Below are 23,010 nucleotides of genomic sequence, written 5' to 3'. Positions count from 1 at the left end.
TTACCATGCTGGTATAAATAGGCGGAGATGGCGTGATGACGCTACTCCTGAAGACGTCATCACGACGAAACGTACGTAGAGCGTCATCGCGTCACATCCGCCTAAGTGGAACGCACATCCGCCCTGTGGAACGCACGGCGTCCCGGAAGTGCGCTATTATTGCTTTCTATGCCATTACCCTCTATTCCCTTTGTGAGTACCTAATTTTTATATACAATAAAGTATTTTAAAACTTAGCAGTACTACTCTATGTGAGCCTTCTTCCCCCATATATCGATACACCTTCGGACCCTAACATCAAGGAACCTGGTTCACAAGATTCGGGTAGATAATCGGACCACCCAACCACTTTGATGGTCAGTGGAGAAGATCCAGGATTATAGACAAGGCCTGATACCCCTGCAGGGGTACATAGTTCTGGTGAGTGCGGTCCAAGGGGTGCGGGGAGCACTGAACGGTCACCATATACCTGAGCACCTTTAATATTTCATCAGAACACCTGCACTCAAGTCACCTTTTTTTTTTGCCAAGTTTTTTAGGAATTTTCTTGCATTGTGGGACTATTTGTTCTTTCTTAGGTGTAACGGACTTATTTATTCTTGTATCATTGCTGCTATAATATTTATCTACCTATTGTGCACCTTATTTAAGTCATACTTTAAGTGGATTCATTTTTATATTTTTTATATATTTATTTTTATTCTGTACAAATCCACCCCTTTATCTATTTTTTAATTCATACATTTCATCTAATTTTCTCATCATACCAAATTTCACTTATTCTATATCCACTTTTCAGCACAATTATTTATTATTTATTTGTATTATCTTTTAGTATTGCACATTCAATAGGAAGACACATAGGATGCACTGGACACTTTATTCATAGTGGTGATTTATTTTGTATGTATCTATAACGCCTAAATTTTGGACATATAGAAACATCAGCAGTTTTTGGCAGCGCCATACACCTTCCCCCTCCTTTCTCTTCACAACATAGAAAATGCAAACGCGTTTCGGCCCTAGCCTTACTCATAGCAATTATGAGTAGGGCTACAGCCGAAACACGTTAGCATTTTGCTAAGTTGTATTCTGCTGTCATGCTGAAATAAATCGCATCAAAACAAAGCATTCATGTGCCGGCTATAGAAATGAATATTTCAGAAATGCAGAAAGTAAGAATTTAACCTACTGGATAGTTGCATTTTTATTTTTTTTTAGGCTCGAATCTTTCAACCCAAAAACCGGCTGGACTGACCCTTTAAACACATAGGGGTTGAATTACTAAAGGCAAATAGGCTGTGCACTTTGCAAAGTGCAGTTGCTCCAGAGTTTAGTAAATGAGCAGAAGCTCTGCTGACTTCCGTCATCCAATCATGTGCAAGCAAAAATGCTGTTTTTTTTATTTTCCTTGCATGTGATTGGGTATTCTTTTCAAAGTGAACCTCATTTACTATGATCTGGAGGAACTGCCCTTGCAGAGTGCACAGTCTATTTGCCTTTAGTAAATCAATCCCTTACTGTAGATTTATCAGGATATAGTGCAGAAAACAATATTCTGGCAGGCAGACTGCAGATAGTCGCCCAACACTGATTGTTTCCTGCAACATTCATTTTCCTTACTAAACAGAATTCCTGCACCTACAATGAACAATGGCGCTGGGGATCATGGGAAGTTTGGTAGAGCAGACTCAGAGCGGCAGTTGCCATTGTGCAGACAGTTACTCGTGTTCTGAGAAATAAAGACCTACAATGAAGGCATGTGACAGTACCATTCTGGGAATTGGACCAAATTCAATATTGATATATTTGTATCACATTATTTTTTACACGATGCTGCGCAAAATGCCACACAGAGGAGCCCCGCGCTGACAAATGTGTCTCCAAGAAAAACAGTTCGCCTGTGTGCGTTCTAAAAATGTATTGTTCCCCGCATAAAATGACAAAAATAGTCTTCTAAAAAAAGGGTGGACGGGTTATAAAATATTGCATACAGATGTTTCTAATATTCGGCGTGGATCTGTGCCAAGGACAGAATTCCCTAATTGTTCCTCAAATAAGAAATGATTCCACACAAATTAGCCTCATTGTTCAAGTCTGCAAGGATTAGGAGCATTACCGATGCCGCATTAGAGGGAATATCCCTTCCATAGCCAATTTAGAAAGCCAGTTTGGGGGCTGGGCCTACAAGAAGAGATTGCATCTACTCAGTTCACAAAAAAACGCGACTTTATTAATTCTTGCAGAAAAATTCCAGGCGTTGGCATGTTATACATAGTTACAATGGTCCAGCTTGGACTAATGTAACTATGTATATACTGTACCATACCTGGTTGATGCCCCTGGAAGCTGGAAATCTCTGAAGTAGACACTTCTACTCCAGTGATGGCCACTTACTTCCAGGTCCTGTGCCGAGTGGCCAGCCGGATGCATTGGGAACATAGGAGGAAGGCCACTCAGCACGGGAACCATTCACAGAATGCTGTGTATTTTCTGTATGAATGTAAAGAGTTCTGTGATTGGACGAGGTGGAGAGCGAGACTTCCTCGCCCCGCCTCTCTATCTCCCAAAGTCTTCTCCAAAGCGAGAGGACCAAGCTAGTCCAAGCTGGACCAATATAAACTATGAGGGGTCTTCAAAATGTTTCTTCCCTCACAGAATGCTGTGTATTTTCTGTATGAATGTAAAGAGTTCTGTGATTGGACGAGGTGGAGAGCGAGACTTCCTCGCCCCGCCTCTCTATCTCCCAAAGTCTTCTCTAAAGCGAGAGGACCAAGCTAGTCCAAGCTGGACCAATATAAACTATGAGGGGTCTTCAAAATGTTTCTTCCCTCACAGAATGCTGTGTATTTTCTGTATGAATGTAAACAGTTCTGTGATTGGACGAGGTGGAGAGCGAGACTTCCTCGCCCCGCCTCTCTATCTCCCAAAGTCTTCTCTAAAGCGAGAGGACCAAGCTAGTCCAAGCTGGACCAATATAAACTATGAGGGGTCTTCAAAATGTTTCTTTCCTCACAGAATGCTGTGTATTTTCTGTATGAATGTAAAGAGTTCTGTGATTGGACGAGGTGGAGAGCGAGACTTCCTCGCCCCGCCTCTCTATCTCCCAAAGTCTTCTCTAAAGCGAGAGGACCAAGCTAGTCCAAGCTGGACCAATATAAACTATGAGGGGTCTTCAAAATGTTTCTTCCCTCACAGAATGCTGTGTATTTTCTGTATGAATGTAAACAGTTCTGTGATTGGACGAGGTGGAGAGCGAGACTTCCTCGCCCCGCCTCTCTATCTCCCAAAGTCTTCTCCAAAGCGAGAGAACAAAGCTAGTCCAAGCTGGACCAATAAAAACAAAGAGGGGGTCTTCAAAATGTTTCTGCACTTTTATATACAGTATATAATAGAGTTAAAAAAAACTTTTTGAAGAACCCTCATATGTATCACATGCTGATGCCTAGAATTATTATTTAAAGTGGTTCTAAAGCCAAGACACTTTTGAACTTAATGCATTCCCTGGCATTAGGGCCTGAGCGTATTTCAGCTCGTAAAACGCTCATCTCTGAAGTCTCAAAACACCCAACAATCAAAATCCCATTTATTTCAATAGTCCCTGTTCAGGTATGAGCATTTTGTCACCTGAAGCAAAACATCTGAAGCTCAAAAACGTACATGAGCTTCTTTTTTGGTAGATTACGTCCTGGGTCACACTTGTACGATGCGGGAAGGCTGCGAATTTGCAGCCTGTTCCCGCAACACAAACGCACATCTGGCAGTTCACACTGCCATATGCGATACGCTGGGGGTGTCAATGAAATGTTAACGACAACCCCAGTTTGATCGCATATCGCAGTGCGATCTGACGCACAGGATCGGATCGCACAAGTGTGAACCACTGTACGATCCGATCCTGATGCGGCTGAAAAAAATGCCTCATGTGCGACTTTTGTGCGGGTGCAGTGCGAATTTAGCCATACAAAGTGTATGGCTGAATTCGCACTGCACATCCGATCGCATGTAATGAAGGAGTAGTGCGCTCCGAAATTACATGCGATCGGAAGTGTGAACCGGCACTACAAGTGTTTTTGTTAGATGTCAATGCCTGCCTTCAAACACCTGCAAAAAACGACTAAAAACGACACGCTCTGGTGTGAAAGGCGGACCTGATCGGATGCTCCGTGCATCCCTATGGGGCAGCGGATGTCAGCGGAGACATGTACACTGACACCTGCTGCTCTCCGATCCTGTCTGTGAAATCTGGACAGATGGAAACCCTATTTTCCATCCATCTGGAGGATCGGATCGGATGAGATCGGATGAGAATGGACAGGTGGTGCGTTCTCATCCGATCTCCCCATAGAAGACAGCGGGGATCTGACAGCTCCATCTCTGCACACAGAGCGAGACGGAGCTGTCATCCGTCGGACGGCGCACCGTGTGAAAGGACCCTAAGGCGTTTCTAAAGGCAATTTTTTTTTAACTAAATAATAAAAATCTTATACTTACCTGTTCTGTGCAATGGTATTGCACAGACCAGCCCTGAACCTCCTCTTCCACGGTTCCCGGCCCGTGCTCTCAGCTCCTCCTCTTCTGTGTCTGCCCCCATAGCAAACTGCTTGCTATAGGGGCAGATGTATGGACTTGATCCCGAGCCAGGCTGTGTGAGTTCATAGACCCACTGATGCACACTGCGGCCTGGCCCCGCCTCCCTTGTCACGGGATTTGATTGACAGCAATAGGAGCCACTGACTCCCACTGCTGCCTCGGTCCTTGTGAGAAGAGGGAGAGGGCAGAAAAGAGATGCAACCAGACAAAGCGTACCGGACTCATCAGAATGACCCAATTAGGATAAAAGCCATTAGTGGCTGCTGTGATTTACATTTACTAAAACGACTGAGGAGGGGAAATTTTGGTGACAAACATTTCCCTTTAAAAAGGAAATTCCAGGCTTTCATTATTTTATACACACTACCTATAAACAGCCTATGACTTCAGCCTATAAAATGCATGCTATGCGAGTAATTGCCCACCAATATAATCTGTTGGCTATATAAATGTTGTGAAAGGTTTCTATAACTATACCCCTTCCATCCACCCTGGATCCTGTTTGCTGTACAGCTCGTTATCTGCTGGTAAATGATTAATGCTCTCCTTCTTCTATACAGTAATCAGCAGAGGGGCCCTCTCACTGCAAGAGGTTAAGCCATGCCGGCTATTTTATAATACCATGATCTGAGCCAATTATTTACAGAGATTTGAGCTGGTGCCAAAAGGAAATTGACTCATTTTTAGTTTCAATCCGGCTCTGAAATGTAGATTTGGAATATTGAGAAAACAGAGCAGGAGACTATTTTAGTCCTATAATGAGCACACGCTATTTCACCCTTCTACGACTTGGAGGGACTTAAGAAAACAGGAGCAAAGAAAAGTGGAGCTGGTGCCCATAACGACCATTAAAGTATATTTTAAGCAGCCCATAGATGATTCAATTTTCTTTCCTTCCACCACGGTTGTATAGAAAGCAAATCGCTTGATTCCCCCATCAAAACAATCAGTGTTGATGAGAGAATTGCTCCAGCAGCACTACTGTGTTCTGCCCACAGGGGGCGTGGGGAGCCCCCTCGGAAGGCAGAACAAAATGATTACTGCTAGCGGCTATAGCTACCAGCAGTAAATCACATGTAAAATATCCGACAGCCTGGTTGTACCCAAGTTGATCAATGGATCGACTTGGGTACAATCAGCCTTACCATACATGGATCGACTTGGGTACAATCAGCCTTACCATACATGGATCGACTTGGGTACAGCCTTACCATACATGGATCGACTTGGGTACAGCCTTACCATACATGGATCGACTTGGGTACAATCAGCCTTACCATACATGGATCGACTTGGGTACAATCAGCCTTACCATACATGGATCGACTTGGGTACAGCCTTACCATACATGGATCGACTTGGGTACAATCAGCCTTACCATACATGGTCGACTTGGGTACAGCCTTACCATACATGGATCGACTTGGGTACAGCCTTACCATACATGGATCGACTTGGCTACAATCAGCCTTACCATACATAGATCGACTTGGGTACAATCAGCCTTACCATACATGGATCGACTTGGGTACAGCCTTACCATACATGGATCGTTTTGGGTACAATCAGCCTTATCATACATGGATCGACTTGGGTACAATCAGTCTTACCATACATGGATCGACTTGGGTACAGCCTTACCATACATGGATCGACTTGGGTACAGCCTTACCATACATGGATCGACTTGGGTACAGCCTTACCATACATGGATCGACTTGGGTACAATCAGCCTTACCACACATGGATCGACTTGGGTACAATCAGCCTTACCATACATGGATCGACTTAGGTACAATCAGCCTTACCATACATGGATCGACTTGGGTACAATCAGCCTTACCATACATGGATCGACCTGGGTACAATCAGCCTTACCATACATGGATCGACTTGGGTACAATCAGCCTTACCATACATGGATCGAAAATTTGGCCAGTCCCTGCTGAACATTTACAATTTTGGTAAACTTATTTAATGAATCCAAGCTCTGCAAGCTGAGATAACATGCACTGCATTGATGCATTCACACTAACTACCAGCAAAAATTAGTCCTTAAATTTCAAGAGCACCTGTCATTTCAGATCAATCATGGCAGCGCCTGTCAGTGGACATTCACTCACCTGCTACCGCCACGCCCCTCACCTTGTTGTGTCACTGCCGCATCACCAGCTGTCCCATTAAAGTGAATAGGACGGTCGATGAGTCAACAGCGGGACAGAGATGACCGTTGCTCTTAAAAAAGTATGATTTCAATCGAGTTAATGTAACTCAAGCCTTTTTAGTAGTGATTTAATTCATTATTTAAAGAGGAAGTAAAGCCTGATAAAAAAAAATTTTTCTTTTTGGTTACCTGCAAACTAAATGCATAATGTGCTAGAGTGCAACACATACTAGAACATTATGTGACACTTATCTGCAAACTAAGCTCTCCTCGTCCCCGCTGGAGGCCAGTCCACATCCATCTTCGCCCAACTTCCCTCTGGGTCTGCGGGCTCCAGCTGTGCTATTGGCCGGAGACGCGTGACGTCACTCCTGCGCATGCGCGTGGGAGCCGCTGGTCATGGCGCAGGGCTCTGAAGAAACAGCACAGGCAGCCGTTCCTTTAGAGCGCATGCACCGATGACATCATTGGTTGCATGCAATGTAAATATCTCCTATACGGTACAAGTTTAGGAGATATTTCCAGTACCTATAGGTTTTTTTTTTTAATTGAATGCTATTGAGTCCAACTGGATCAGGGGACCCCAAACTTTCTAAACAAAGGGCCGGTTTACTGTCCTTCAGACTTTGAGAGGGCGGGACTGTGGCCAATATGAGTAGAAAATGTCCTGGTGTCAATTGGAATAAACAATGACCCAACATTGACAAAAGTGGGAAGAATAGTACCCAATTGTTGGTATCAGACAAAGGAATAGCGCCCAGTCATTGGTGTCAGTGGGAAGAAAAGTTCCCCATCATTAATATCAGTGAGAGGAATAGTGCCCCATTATTGGTGTCAGTGGGAGGAATGGTTCCTCCATCATTTGTATCAATGGAAGGAATAGTGTCCCATGATTGGTGTCAGTGGGAGGAATAGCCCTGTTATCATTGATACCAATGATGGGCCACCATTCCTCCCACTGACACCAATCATGCGGCACCATTCCTCCCACTGACACCAATCATGCGGCACCATTCATTCCACTGACACCAATCATGCGGCACCATTCCTCCCACTGACACCAATCATGCGGCACCATTCATTCCACTGACACCAATCATGCGGCACCATTCCTTCCACTGACACCAATGATGGGGCACTATTCCTTCCACTGACACCAATCATGCGGCACCATTCCTTCCACTGACACCAATCATGCGGCACCATTCCTCCCACTGACACCAATCATGCGGCACCATTCCTTCCACTGACACCAATGATGGGGCACCATTCCTTCCACTGACACCAATCATGCGGCACCATTCCTCCCACTGACACCAATCATGCGGCACCATTCCTTCCACTGACACCAATCATGCGGCACCATTCCTCCCACTGACACCAATCATGCGGCACCATTCCTTCCACTGACACCAATGATGGGGCACTATTCCTCCCACTGACACCAATCATGGGGCACCATTCCTCCCACTGACACCAATCATGCGGCACCATTCCTTCCACTGACACCAATCATGCGGCACCATTCCTTCCACTGACACCAATCATGCGGCACCATTCCTCCCACTGACACCAATCATGCGGCACCATTCCTTCCACTGACACCAATCATGCGGCACCATTCCTCCCACTGACACCAATCATGGGGCACCATTCCTCCCACTGACACCAATCATGCGGCACCATTCCTCCCACTGACACCAATCATGCGGCACCATTCCTTCCACTGACACCAATGATGGGGCACTATTCCTTCCACTGACACCAATCATGCGGCACCATTCCTCCCACTGACACCAATCATGCGGCACCATTCCTTCCACTGACACCAATGATGGGGCACCATTCCTCCCACTGACACCAATGATGGGGCACTATTCCTTCCACTGACACCAATGATGGGGCACTATTCCTTCCACTGACACCAATCATGCGGCACCATTCCTTCCACTGACACCAGTGATGGGGCACTATTCCTTCTACTGACACCAATGATGGGGCACCATTCCTTCCACTGACACCAATGATGGGGCACTATTCCTCCCACTGACACCAATGATGGGGCACTATTCCTTCCACTGACACCAATGATGGGGCATTATTCCACCCATCGACATCAATCATGGGGCACCATTCCTCCCACTGACACCAATCATAGGGCACTATTTCTCCCTCTGACACCAATGATGGGGTATTATTCCTTCTACTGACCACAGGTATCGTGTAATCATTTTTACTCCCACTGACCACCAAGCTTATGGCATTTCTACTCTCACAGCCCCCCCCCCCCCTTGTAAAAGACAGTAATTGGGCCCTTTGTTTGGAAAGTCTGGGGACCCCTGTACCAGAGCCATACATTAAAAGTGTGATATTTGTTTGCTAAAGACACATACAGGGGGAGATTTACTAAAACGGGTGCACACAGAATGTGGTGCATAGCAACCAATCAGCTTCTAACTTCAGCTTGTTCAGTTAAGCTTTGACAATAAAACCTGGAAGCTGATTGGCTACCATGCACCAAATTCTCTGTTCACCAGTTTTAGTAAATCTCCCCCACAACGAGGACTGGAGTTCCTATGAATCTAGTAATATGCCAATCACACACAAGAAGTACTTATTCCAAAAAAGAAAAAAAAATGTTTCTTTTGTGACCGTATCCCAGCATATGTGTAAGAAATAATTATGGGATATTTGAAGTTATGGGGGAAAAGTTCAGGCTGTGTGTGGCCGGCTACAGTCATTGTTACATTTTATTCTTTCTGTCTAGAAGCAGCTGATCAGCGACCCCCCCATGAGGATTGCCATTCTCCTACAAAGCCAACATTCCTGACATTCCTTCTATTCTAGAAGTCATCCCACCATTCCTAGGTGAGCTCCTCATGTTTGGACCCTCAGATGGTAAGAGGCCCTCAGGAATGCCGTCTATTGTAAGCTCACCCTGAATCCGGGAAACTTCTGCAGCTTTTTACTACAGTAAGTCAGAAGGTCCAAAAAAAGGAACCCGGAGAGGATAAATTCCCAGCTGTGCTCTGCAGGGAGAGCGAGGAGCTCAGGAGCAAATAATGTCTCCTTCCTTTATAACGCTGATCCTCAATACTTCACATTACAGTCCTACAGCCTACCGGGAGGACTGATAATACAGTAAACCTCCCGCTCCATTGCGGTTCAGTTTTTGCGGTCCCGGTATATTGCGTTTTTTTTGTAATGTTATTTTACTATATAAATCATTAAAAATGAAATATTTTTGTGTTTTCCACAGCTCTTGCTATGTCTCTCAGTATCTTTTATGTGTTTAAATAAGTTTCTATTGTTTTAAAAGTGTGTTTAAAGACCTTAAAATTCTTTTACACGTACAGTGACAGTAAAAAAATCATGCCTACAATGCATTTTAATAGGGTTTTTCTATTTCGCGGATTTTCACTTTTCGCGGCTGGGTCCGGAACGTAACCCCCGCAATGGAGGGGGGTTTACTGTAATACATAGTACATAGGAGGGAAAATAATACATAGGAGGGAAAACAATACTTTGTACATAGTACATAGGAGGGATAATAATACATAGTACATAGGATTGATAATAATACATAGTACATAGGAGGGATAATAATACATAGTACATAGGAGGGATAATAATTCATAGTACTGTACATAGGATGCAGAGAGTGCTCCAACCCAGAGCAAGCCAACATTTCCATTCACTGATCAATCCATCAATAATCCTGATTGTTGGAATTGCTGCACTTTTCCTTACAGAAGGAGATCAGAAGTCTTATCAGATACAAACAGGATAAATGCGCAGATCCAAGCCATACACAGAGCTTGTAGAGGATTTACTAAGACTCCACTCCTATCCCTTCCACACATTGCTGCCTCTGGCCTCCTTCCTGTCTGTGTCTGGATTAGTCACCTCCGTCCAAATATTTCTTGGCCGGCTCTCCTGTATGGTCGCCTGGCAATCTCAGCGTCTCCCAGAATTCCTTCCCCACACTTACTTTTCTTTTATTACAGATTCCCAAAATGATTCCTCTCCTTCCTTGTAGTCTGAGCTTCACAGCCTGCACCCTCTTCCCCCTGGATCTACTCTTTATGTACTAAGGACTGTCTACTACACAGCTCTACTATATATGTACTAAGAACGGTCTACTACATATGTACTAAGGACTGTCCCCTCCACAGCTCTACTATGTGTGTACTAAGGACTGTCTTCTACAGCTCTACTATATATGTACTAAGAATGGTCTACTACACAGCTCAACTACATATGTACTAAGGACGCTTTACTACACAGCTCTACTACATATGTACTAAGGACTGTCCCCTCCACAGCTCTACTATGTATGTACTAAGGACTGTCTTCTACAGCTCTACTATGTATGTACTAAGAACGGTCTACTACACAGCTCAACTATATATATACTAAGGACGCTTTACTACACAGCTCTACTACATATGTACTAAGGACTGTCCCCTCCACAGCTCTACTATGTATGTACTAAGGACTGTCTTCTACAGCTCTACTATGTATGTACTAAGAACGGTCTACTACACAGCTCAACTATATATATACTAAGGACACTTTACTACACAGCTCTACTACATATGTACTAAGGACTGTCCCCTCCACAGCTCTACTATGTATGTACTAAGAACTGTCTACTACACAGCTCTACTATATATGTACTAAGGACTGTCTCTTCTATAGCTCCACTATGTATGTACTAAGAACGGTCTACTACACATGTACTAAGGACTGTCCCCTCCACAACTCTACTATGTGTGTAGTAAGGACTGTCTTCTACAGCTCTACTACATATGTACTAAAAACTTGACAGAAAACAAAATGTGAGAAAACAAAAATGAAAACCGCGCCACCCTAAAATAAAATACAATATGAATATTGCAGCTGCTGTTCACCAAGTAAGTACTCGGATAAAGGTGTAGATACTCGGGTGCCGTACCGGAAATTACGTCAACGCGTTTCGCCCTCCCTAATGGTGGTCATGCCCTGATCGGGGTGTCCGGTACCTATTGGGAGGGCGAAACGCGTTGACGTAATTTCCGGTACGGCACCTGAGTATTGTTACTTCCGGAACGGCTGTGGAACGCACGCCGCTAGCGGCACTTCCGGCCTATATTGTATTTCCTCGCTCATTTTACTCATCTGTGATGTGAGTACGTTTTTTGCCTTTTACTTAATAAACTTTTTCAAACGGCCTTCACTATCTCGGGTCCCCTTTCTTCTCTTGTGGCAGCACTGTCTGGAGGAACCCAGGACCACTCATAGTTGGGAAGATCCATCCAGTTCCGATCCCTGAGGATAACCCCGATATTATTAAGTGTCTACAATCTCATTAGACCCTTGCTGGGTCCACATGTTCTGGTGAGTAGGGGGGTCCTGGAGGGGTCACCCCCACCTCAATCACCACCAGTGTCTTCATCTGCACTGGAGCACCTCATCACCTATTAGATTTGGAGACTTTTTTTATCAATTATCATTTTTATTATTCTTTTTTTCTATTATCTATTTATCTTCTGAATTTATATATTTTTTCTGGATATTCACATATATATATTGTATACCTTTATCACTGTGTATACTAAGTTTTAATATATTCACATATGCTAGCGCTGTGTTCATTGATTACCTGTACTAAGGACTGTCCCCTCCACAGCTCTACTATCTATGTACTAAGGACTTACTACTACAGCTCTACTACATCTCTACTATGTATGTACTAAGGACTGTCCCTTCTACATCTCTACTATGTATGTACTAAGGACTGTCCCCTCCACAGCTCTACTATGTATGTACTAAGGACTGTCTCTTCTACAGCTCTACTATGTATGTACTAAGGACTGTCCCCTCCACAGCTCTACTATGTATGTACTAAGGACTGTCCCCTCCACAGCTCTACTATGTATGTACTAAGGACTGTCTCTTCTACAGCTCTACTATGTATGTACTAAGGACTGTCCCTTCTACATCTCTACTATGTATGTACTAAGGACTGTCTCTTCTACAGCTCTACTATGTATGTACTAAGGACTGTCCCTTCTACATCTCTACTATGTATGTACTAAGGACTGTCCCCTACACAGCTCTACTATGTATGTACTAAGGACTGTCTCTTCTACAGCTCTACTATGTATGTACTAAGGACTGTCTCTTCTACAGCTCTACTATGTATGTACTAAGGACTGTCCCCTCCACAGCTCTACTATCTATGTACTAAGGACTGTCCCCTCCACAGCTCTACTATGTATGTACTAAGGACTGTCTCTTCTACAGCTCTACTATGTATGTACTAAGGACTGTCCCTTCTACATCTCTACTATGTATGTACTAAGGACTGTCTCTTCTACAGCTCTACTATGTATGTACTAAGGACTGTCCCTTCTACATCTCTACTATGTATGTACTAAGGACTGTCCCCTACACAGCTCTACTATGTATGTACTAAGGACTGTCTCTTCTACAGCTCTACTATGTATGTACTAAGGACTGTCCCCTCCACAGCTCTACTATCTATGTACTAAGGACTTACTACTACAGCTCTACTATGTATGTACTAAGGACTGTCCCCGTTGATATAAGGACAGTCCCTATGATCTGTGTGTTCTGTGACAGCTCTGATAGTGGTGTCCCCCCTCCCCCTCCCCCGGTCACACACACAGGGACTGACCAGGTAGTTCATGGTGCCGGTGGTGTCAGTGGTGTCCCCCCTCCCCCTCCCCCGGTCACACACATACACACAAGGACTGACCAGGTAGTTCATGGTGCCGGCGGTGTCCCCCGGTGGTGTCTCCGGTGATCGTGCAGTAATCCTCCCGGTGATGGCTCGGTCCTCTCTCCCGATCACTTTATAGCGGGCATATCCCGCTCCCCGGACCGGCTCTGTGTCTTTGTCTCCCCGCCGATCACACACCGCCCGGGGTCATCTCTCCGCTCCCCCCTCCCCTGTCTATGGCCGACTGTGTGCTCCGATCCCCGGCTCTCTCTCCGCTCTCTCCCGGTATTCCCGGCTGTCTCGCTGGCAGCCCGACTCCCAGAGCCAGAGAGGAGAGAGGGGGCGGAGAGACGGGACAGGGGGAGGAGTCTCCGGGAGAGACATAACACTACTATCCCATCAATTCCTCTGTCCAGATCCTCTCCCCTCCGGCGCTCCCATTGGCTGAGCCCGGCTTCTTATGTAAATGAGTTCTGGGGGGCGGGGTGAAGCGCTTTTCCCATCAGAAGGAGGTGTTAGAGTGCCCCGGTCTGGAGAGGGATGGGAGGTGTGAGAGCGGCCGGGGGAGGATGGAGGGATGGAGGGATGGAGGGATGGATAGGAGAGGAGAAGAATGGGGGGATGGAAGGAAGGATGGATGGATGGGTGGAAGAACAGGTGAATGTTTGGAAGTATGTGTGGATGGATAGGTTGAAGAACTGATGGATGGATAGAGGGAAGCAAGGATAGATGGATGAATGGAGGGATGACTGGAAGGAAGGATAAATGGAAGAATGGAAGGAAGAATGGTTGGATGAATAAAAGGAAGGACAGATGGATGGCTTGAAGGAGGGATGGATGGAAGTATAGATGGATGAATGGAACTAAGAATGGATGGATGGAAGAAAGGATAGATGGATGAATGGAAGGACACATGGATGGATGGAAGGAAGGAATGATAGATGGGTGGCTGGAAGGACAGATGGATGGAAGAATGGATGTATGGAAGGGAGGATAGATGAATGAATGAAGAAAGGATGGATGAATGAAAGGAACGATAGATAGATAGATAGATAGATAGATAGATAGATAGATAGATAGATAGATAGATAGATAGATAGATAGATAGATAGATAGATAGATATCACAACGGATGGATGAAAGGAAGGAAGAATGGATGGATGGCTGGAAGGACAGATGATGGATGGAAGAATGGATGGATGGAAGAATGGATGGATGAATGGGAGGAAGAATTGATTGATGGACGGATGGATAGAAGGAAGAATGGATGGATTGAAGAAGGATGAATGAATGGAAAGAAGAACGGATTTACGAAAGGAAGGATACAGTAGATAGATGAATTAAGGAAGGATGGATGAATGGAAGGAAGGATAGAAGGACAGATGGATGAATGGAAGGAAGAATTAATCGATGGCTAGAAAAAGAATGGATAAATGGAAGAAGGATGAATGAATGGAAGGAAGAACAGATGGATTGAAGGAAGAACAGACAGATGGATGGAAGGAAGGATGGATGAATGGAAGTAAGAAAAGGTGGATGGAAATAATGATAGATGAAAGGCTGAAATGACAGATGGATGAATGAATCAAAGGATGGATGGATGGAAGGAAGGATAGATGAATGGAAGGAAGGATGGATGGATGGATGAATGGAAGGAAGAATGGATGGATGGCTGGAAGGACAAATGGATGAATGGAGGGAAGGATGGATGGATGAATGGAAGGAAGAATGGATGGATGGCTGGAAGGACAAATGGATGGATGGAGGGAAGGAAGGATAGATGGATGGCTCGAAGGATGGATGAATGGAAAGAAGAACAGAAGGCTGGAAGGATGTTTGGATGCAAGAATGAATAAATGGATAGATGTAAGGAAGGATTGATGGAAGGAATAATGTATGGATGGAAGGAAGACCAGATGGATAGAAGCAAGGATAAATGGATGGCTGGAAGGATGGATGGATAGAAGGAGGAATGGATGGATGGGTGAAAGGAAGGATGAATGAATGGAAGGAAGAACAGATGGATGGAAGGAGGAATGGATGGCTGGATAGACCTATGGATGAAAGGATGTATGGAAGGAAGGATAGATGGATGGAAGGAAGGATGAATGAATGAATGGAAGGAAGGATGGATGAGATCTTCCTGCCTTCCAGCTACAAATACATGGGACAGCCATGCCTGATGTGAAGAGATGCCAGGAGCTGTGTCAGTGACATAGGGGTATGATGGGCGGTATGACAGTATACTCTGATCTACAGACTATGTATAATGACCACCTATAGAGCGGAGGTGGAGATGTGAAGATGTGATTTGTACAATGATGTGATGATGGATTAGGACTCATTCACATCGCTGGGCCCTCTGAGCAGTCTATGGATTGTAATGGAGTGTACACCGGACACAAGGTCATGAATGTGGCATTTCCAGCACCGCAGCCCCAGTCAATGCACCGCCATCCTCTGCTCCACAATGTATATCCACCAGGAAGGTGCTTTGGGGTGCCTTTCACAATGGATGATTGATGTTACACACATGGCAATGCACATGATACCACACAACACAATAGTGTGGTCGTGCCCTGATCGGGGTGTCCGGTACCAGCTGTATCTTGGGGGACAATAGTGATTGCCCAGGAAAGTCCTCACTCTTTGGCCGAGTTCACAGGTTTGCAGTACATGACTTCACTCATTGATGTGCACTAGGGATGATCGAACGGTTCGGGTCCACCATCGGTTCGGCCCGAACATTGGGTGTTCGAGGTTCGGCCGAATTTAGAACTTTTTGCCCAAAAAGTTTGGAATGCGGCAACCAGAACCGACCAAAATGCAATGCTTCAGGAAATGGGCTTTAAAAGCCCGTGATTGGACCAGAACCATTAGCAAAAGCCAATTTGGGGGGGCAGGAGAATGCTAGGAATGTGATTGGAGTGACTAGGGGGTCCCTAGACCAATCATTAGTGAATACGCCCCCCAGTATATAAGATCGCCCCCGCCAAATTCCTAGCATTCTTGTACAGGACATGGAAGAGAGTGGAATGCTGTACTGTTCTAATGTGTTACAAAGTGTCATTTAGCTATTTTTAGTGTGAGGAAAGGGATATCTAGTGTAGTTAGAGAGCTCCTTTACACTTAAGTTAGCTTCAAAAATTTAGTTTCTGTAGGGAAAGTGTTAAGTGTAAAGGGACCGTAGTGTAGTGTAGGGTTAACTGACAGTGACTGCTATGGAAGGGTGACAAAACCCCTCCATAGCAGGGTGACCGCTATAGAGAAATGATCATTTCTCTGAGTTGCTTCGGGACAGGCATATGGCTTCTCACCAGCCAAGCATTTTTCATGCTGCAGGGGCTGCCACTGTCAGTGCTTTTTTGAGGACATGTTTGATGTCAGACATGACATCTGAACATGTGTATAGGGGGTATATATACACATATATGTCTGTATATATACCCCTAGACATATATAGGTGTGATAGTAGCAGAAATATATGCTTGCGCTAATGAAATTATTTACAGTAATATATTTCTGCTACTATCACACCTATATATGGCTAGGTGTCTATATACATATAATTATGTGTGTATATATATACCACTATACACCACTACCACTACCACTACCACTATACACAAGTTCAGATGTTTTGCCTGCCTCAAAAGAACCCAAAAAAATGCCAAAAAAACGCTAGCGTCAAAAAAAAAAAAAAAATGCCCAGGTGTGTTTTTGCTGGCATTTTTTGGGAGTTTTTGGAGGCAGGCAAAACATCAGAACAGTACCACTATACACAAGTTCAGATGTTTTTCCTGACTGCAAAGAACCCAAAAAAATGCCTGCTTTGAAACCGGCAAGGTGTGAAAACCGAGGAGAGAAGCTAACCCCCTGAGCTGAAAGTTTTCTAATACAAACAATCCTTTTTTTTCTGGTTCTGGACATGCTACAGAGCTGAAACTTCACAGGTACACCTTTTAGACCCCCCAGACACAAAATCACACAAAAAAAGTTCTTAAAAATTGTAATTTTTGATAAAAAAGCCAATTATTGAAAAAAAAAAAAGAGATTTTTTGATTTTTACTTTGGATTTCAGATCTGGTGGGTCTAAAAAGTGTACATGTGAAGTTTCAGCTCTGTAGCATGTCCAGAACAATAAAAAAAAAAGATCGTTTGTATTAGAAAACTTTCAGCTCAGGGGGTTGGCTTCGCTGCTGTAACACCTTGCCGGTTTAATAGAAGGCATTTTTTTGGGTTCTTTGCAGTCAGGAAAAACATCTGAACTTGTGTATAGTGGTACTGTGCACAAGTTCAGATGTTTTGCCTGCCTCCAAAAACCCCCAAAAAATGCCAGCAAAAACACACCTGGGCATTTTTTTTTTTGACGCTAGCGTTTTTTTTGGCATTTTTTGGGGTTCTTTTGAGGCAGGCAAAACATCTGAACTTGTGTATAGTGGTGTATATACACACATCCATATATTTATATACACACCTAGACATATATAGGTGTGATAGTAGCAGAAATATATGCTTGCGCTAATGAAATCATTTACAGTAATATATTTCTGCTACTATCACACCTATATATGTCTAGGTGTGTATATAAATATATGGATGTGTGTATATACACCACTATACACAAGTTCAGATGTTTTGCCTGCCTCAAAAGAACCCCAAAAAATGCCAAAAAAACGCTAGCGTCAAAAAAAAAATGCCCAGGTGTGTTTTTGCTGGCATTTTTGGGGGGTTTTGGAGGCAGGCAAAACATCTGAACTTGTGCACAGTACCACTATACACAAGTTCAGATGTTTTTACTGACTGCAAAGAACCCAAAAAAATGCCTTCTATTAAACCGGCAAGGTGTTAGAGCAGCGAAGCCATACTCCTGTGCTGAAAGTTTTCTAATACATACAATCTTTTTTTTATGGTTCTGGACATGCTACAGAGCTGAAACTTCACATGTACACTTTTTAGACCCCCCCAGATACGAAATCCAAAGTAAAAATAAAAAAATCTCTTTTTTTTTTTTTTAATTTTTCAATAATTGGCTTTTTTATCAAAAATTACAATTTTTAAGAACTTTTTTTGTGTGATTTTGTGTCTTGGGGGTCTAAAAAGTGTACCTGTGAAGTTTCAGCTCTGTAGCATGTCCAGAACCAGAAAAAAAAGATAATATAGGTGTAAAAGGAGGGTCCCACATCCCTGTTCTACTGAAAAATTATCTTTTTTTTTTCATGGTTCTGGACATGCTACAGAGCTGAAACTTCACATGTACACTTTTTAGACCCCCCAGATACTAAATCCAAAATCTCTCTTTTTTTTTTTTTTTCAATAATTGGCTTTTTTATCAAAAATGACAATTTTAAGAACTTTTTTTGTGTGATTAATAGTTAATAGGCCAGAACCCTAGGCACTTTTTAGGGGCATTTATTGGGTTTTAGGGCTTAAAAATTGTGTTTTTTGATTACCGAAGTTCGGGTCCCATTGATTTCAATGGTGTTCTTTCGGGAAGTTCGGATGTTCTGGCCGAATCAAACTTTTCAAAAGTTCGATCATCCCTAATGTGCACTGTATTAGGGCCATCCATTCATGGATGAGATCTCCAGTGCACTACAACACACCAAGAAAGGTGCATATCCATTTTTTTAAAAACTTATCACAAGGTCCTGTAGTATTATCATGCTTTGTGTTGCACTAAAACACATGTGCGTTGGCGTGCCGCCGTGCCATTAAGAATGAGTAGCACCACAGCACTAGAACAGGTAATGTGTGCTCCAACCCGTACCTGAGATCAGACTGTAGAAGTACAATGGTTTCCTCTCCTACTGTAATTGGCTGGATTGGGCAACGACCATTGCATGTCTCTGGCTGACCTAGGTTATGTTATATTATAAAGACATATGATATAAAAAGACTTTTGCACCGTTAGGTTGTGATACTATTTAGATTTAGAGTGTAGCCATTGTACAATGCTGTTGGGGGTTTTAGCTTGATGTGAACCTGTACTTTGTCCATGCAGGGTAAAGTAAGTGGGTCACTTTAAAGCAGAACTACACCGCATCGATCTGAGCACCGCAAATCAAAACCGCTATTTCATTCATTTTTAATATTCAAAGTAGTGATCGACTCATATCGTTTTGTTCATTGCCAATACCGATATTTTGGTCATCGTGTATCAGTATCGGCCAATATGGGCCGATATTTTCGTACATTTAAAAAATTTTTATTTTTTTTTTACTTGACAGGTACTCTTGTGGAGGGATCTGGGGTCAAAAAGACCCCAAACCCCTCCTCTGCACTTAAAAGCACTCAAAACGCCAAGTTTGGCTGCTTTGAATGCTGTCATTTTTTGAATCTGGCGCAGGTACCCGAAAGTGATGTCATGACATCACTTCTGGGTTTTTGCATGGAGACCTGATCAGAGCCAAATGCGGCTTTGATCGGGCCTTCGGCGGCCGTGCAGGCTGGTTGCCCAGGTCTCACGGTGGGACGGGAGACCCGGGCGAGCCGCGGAAGGCTGTGGGAGGGAGGGGACGTTCCCTCCCGCTCCTTGTAATGAGAGCCGAGCGGCTTCTCAGCCGCATTGGTTGTCATTACAAGACAGCCGACCGTTGGCTATGGACGCCGGTACCAGGGTGATGTCTCTAGCTGCAAGCACAACTCCGGTACAGCACTTTCCCAAATATCGGTAATATCAGTCACCTTGATGGCCGATTCCGATATATTGGAAAAGTGCATATCAGCCCTCTATATATCGGCTTTGCCGAATAATCAGTCGATCCCTAATTCAAAGCAAATTCACCCATTCATTAAGGTCTCCATGCTTTATTTTATCGAGCAATCACTTTGAAAAACACCCCATAGCATTTCTAGCTGCAGCCACCTAGGAATTCATCTTTTCTTAGCTCAGGCATGCAGGCAGGAAGACGTGCTTAGCTGAGAAAGCCACTTCTTCGCTCCTGAAGACTCCTGGGATGTATGACTTCATTGTCCCTAGACCAGAAAGTAACTGAATATACAAAATACCTTCCTATCTATGTAATAATGCTGGCAGAAAAAGGATTAAAGATAGTCAATGTTGACTTCAAAGTAGCATCTACTGTGACATCACCTCCCCTCCTTCCCACCTTGTCCAATCAAACAACTCCCTGTGTTTATTGAAAAAAATACTGCCCTATCCAATTTTCCCCGCTTGATCTACGATGCAGGCTATAGCCGGCAGAACTCATCAGTGTATTCTGATGGCAGGAAAGTCTCCCCGTCGTCAGAACACAAAGTCGCAGTGGGGAGGATCTATAGGCTGCCCTTCTCCCCAGCTGTAATCTTTATATATATATATATTCCAACCGGGTGCGGTGAACAACACAGTGGATTAAAGTAAAGTGCAATCAGACCATGTCACTGGTCATTTATAGAAAAAGTCTATTTTGGAATTTTATTTATATATTTATTTATATTAAATATATTTATATTTAATATAGCAAGAAAAGAAGTTCTCCTGTTGGTGGGACTTTACAGGCACTCCAATGAATTTACAAAAATATTAATACAAAAGTAATTTTATTGAAACAAGCTATATTGTATATTTAAAAGAAAAGCAAACAGTAGTGGCAATACAAGAACTGCAGGTGACATGAGTACTGTGGTAGAAAGGAACCCAACGCGTTTCGAAGTAAATAACTTCTTATTTTATTATATTAAATATACATTATTTATATTTATTTATATATATATATATATATATATATATATATATATATTTTTTATATATATATATATATATATATATATATATATGTATATATATATATATATACATATAGTGGTCTAAATGAAATACAGTGTAGATAGGTGTTAGGAAGTAAAGAGCTGTTGATCCACCATTCATTTAAGTGCGAGGTATGATATTTTCTTTGTGTAAGTGTATGGGAGATGTCTGTCAGTCAGTGGTCAGGGTCTGGTGGACGTATTTCACCAAGGAGGTCCATATCTCACCTTATCTTTTACAACTCCTTTGATGGTCAGCCTCTTTGGGGCTGAGTTGTATTGACCATCTGGATGATCCATTGAGATTCTTGTAACCCCTGTGGCTCAGCTAAAGTCAGCCTTTACCTATATTTCAGATACAAGTGAACATTTCTTTTAGGCTTCATGCCCGCAACCATACAAAGGCCATACAGTGTGCAGAATAACGTAATGATATTTCTGGGACCCGCTACTAATGCCTACAGCCTCCCATTGAGATGCATTACAAGAGAATGCTATATGTGCTTGTGCATCAAGGGTTGTGTAAAGAACCTGCATGTGCACTGGGGTATGCTCCAAATGCAGATAGTGTGCGTTCAGAGCATATGTCAGAGCACATGCAGGTTCTTTACCCAAATCTCAGCATTTGATTTTCCATCCAGTCATTTCAATGAAATCAATCATTTTTGCTCAAGATCAATTACCCACCTGCAGACTGCCCGGCCGCAATGTACTGCGGAACGGGCGGCCTGCACAGGCTAAGCGGCATACTGGTATGTCGCTGCCTGTTTCCAGGTGTACAATCACACCCACTGTGATTGTAGACAGGTGGAGTTTGTCAGCAGGTCCTGGCCAATGATTCATGGCCAGGACCTGCTGATCAGCTGTGTCCAATCACTGCCCAAAACCCTGTGTTGACAATCAACACAGGGCTCTGTACACAGGGAACGATCTCTCTGTTTCTTCTCCCTGCTTTACAGAAACAAAGAGATATTTAGTAAAAGTCTGCACTCATTACACATTGTTAGGCCCCGTTCACACCGGGGCGACACTACTTTGACGGGCGGCCTCATAGGTCGCGGCGCGCTGCTCGCACCACGACCTCGGAGCGGCCGGCACGGACTTCATAACATTGAAGTCTATGCAGGTCGCTCCAGGTCGCCCCAAAGAAGCTCCGGACCCTTTTTCTAAGTCGGAGCGACTTGTGTCGCTCCTATTAGAACGGGTCCGCAGCTTCTCTATGGAAGGCGACCTACGGCGATCTGTCAGGCGACCAGGTCGCCTGACAGGTCGCCCCAGTGTGAACGGGGGCTGAGGCACACATTTATTCCCTTAATTACCCAAGAGATTAACCCCTTGCTAGCCAGTGTCATTAGTACAGTGACAGTGTATAGTAGTATTACTGATCCCTGTATTAGTGTCACTGGTGATGACAGTGGCAGTTAGTTAGTTCCCACTCAATGTCAGATAGTGTCAGATTGCCTAGCTCACTATCACGGTCTCATTAAAAGTAGCTGATCACCACCCTTAGTAGTATAAAAAAAAAAATTCCAATATATATACCATAATTTGTAGATGCTATAGGTTATACGCAAACCAATCAATATACACTTATTGGGATTTTTTTTTTTTTTTTTTACCAAAGCAGAAGCAGAAAGCATTTTGGCCTAAATTTATGAAGAAATCCTTTCATTTCAAATAATTAAATAATTTCAAAATTTATATTGGATATGTTTTATAGCAGAAAGTAAAAAAATATTGGGGGTTTTTTTTGGTCTTTTTTAGTTTATATAAT

At 43.5% G+C, this 23,010-nt stretch overlaps 1 protein-coding gene across 1 annotated transcript in view; it reads right to left on the bottom strand.

The window, feature by feature from the left end:
- The window catches only part of BCAR1 (BCAR1 scaffold protein, Cas family member), a gene marked incomplete at its 5' end in the record, with an annotated part of 236,411 nt that extends 222,960 nt beyond the window's left edge, over positions 1-13,451 (bottom strand). Inside the window, one exon of the mRNA XM_082271033.1 lies at positions 13,440-13,451. Within this exon, the coding sequence (XP_082127159.1) occupies positions 13,440-13,451 (12 nt within the window). The remainder of the gene's footprint in view (positions 1-13,439) is intronic.
- Positions 13,452-23,010: the final 9,559 nt, after the last annotated feature.

The sequence above is a fragment of the Pelophylax lessonae genome (assembly GCF_965119305.1).
Source record: "Pelophylax lessonae genome assembly, chromosome: 10".
In the NCBI taxonomy this organism is placed as follows: domain Eukaryota; kingdom Metazoa; phylum Chordata; class Amphibia; order Anura; family Ranidae; genus Pelophylax; species Pelophylax lessonae.
Note: the sequence above shows the minus strand (reverse complement) of the source record. Positions and strands in the feature narration are given on the sequence as shown.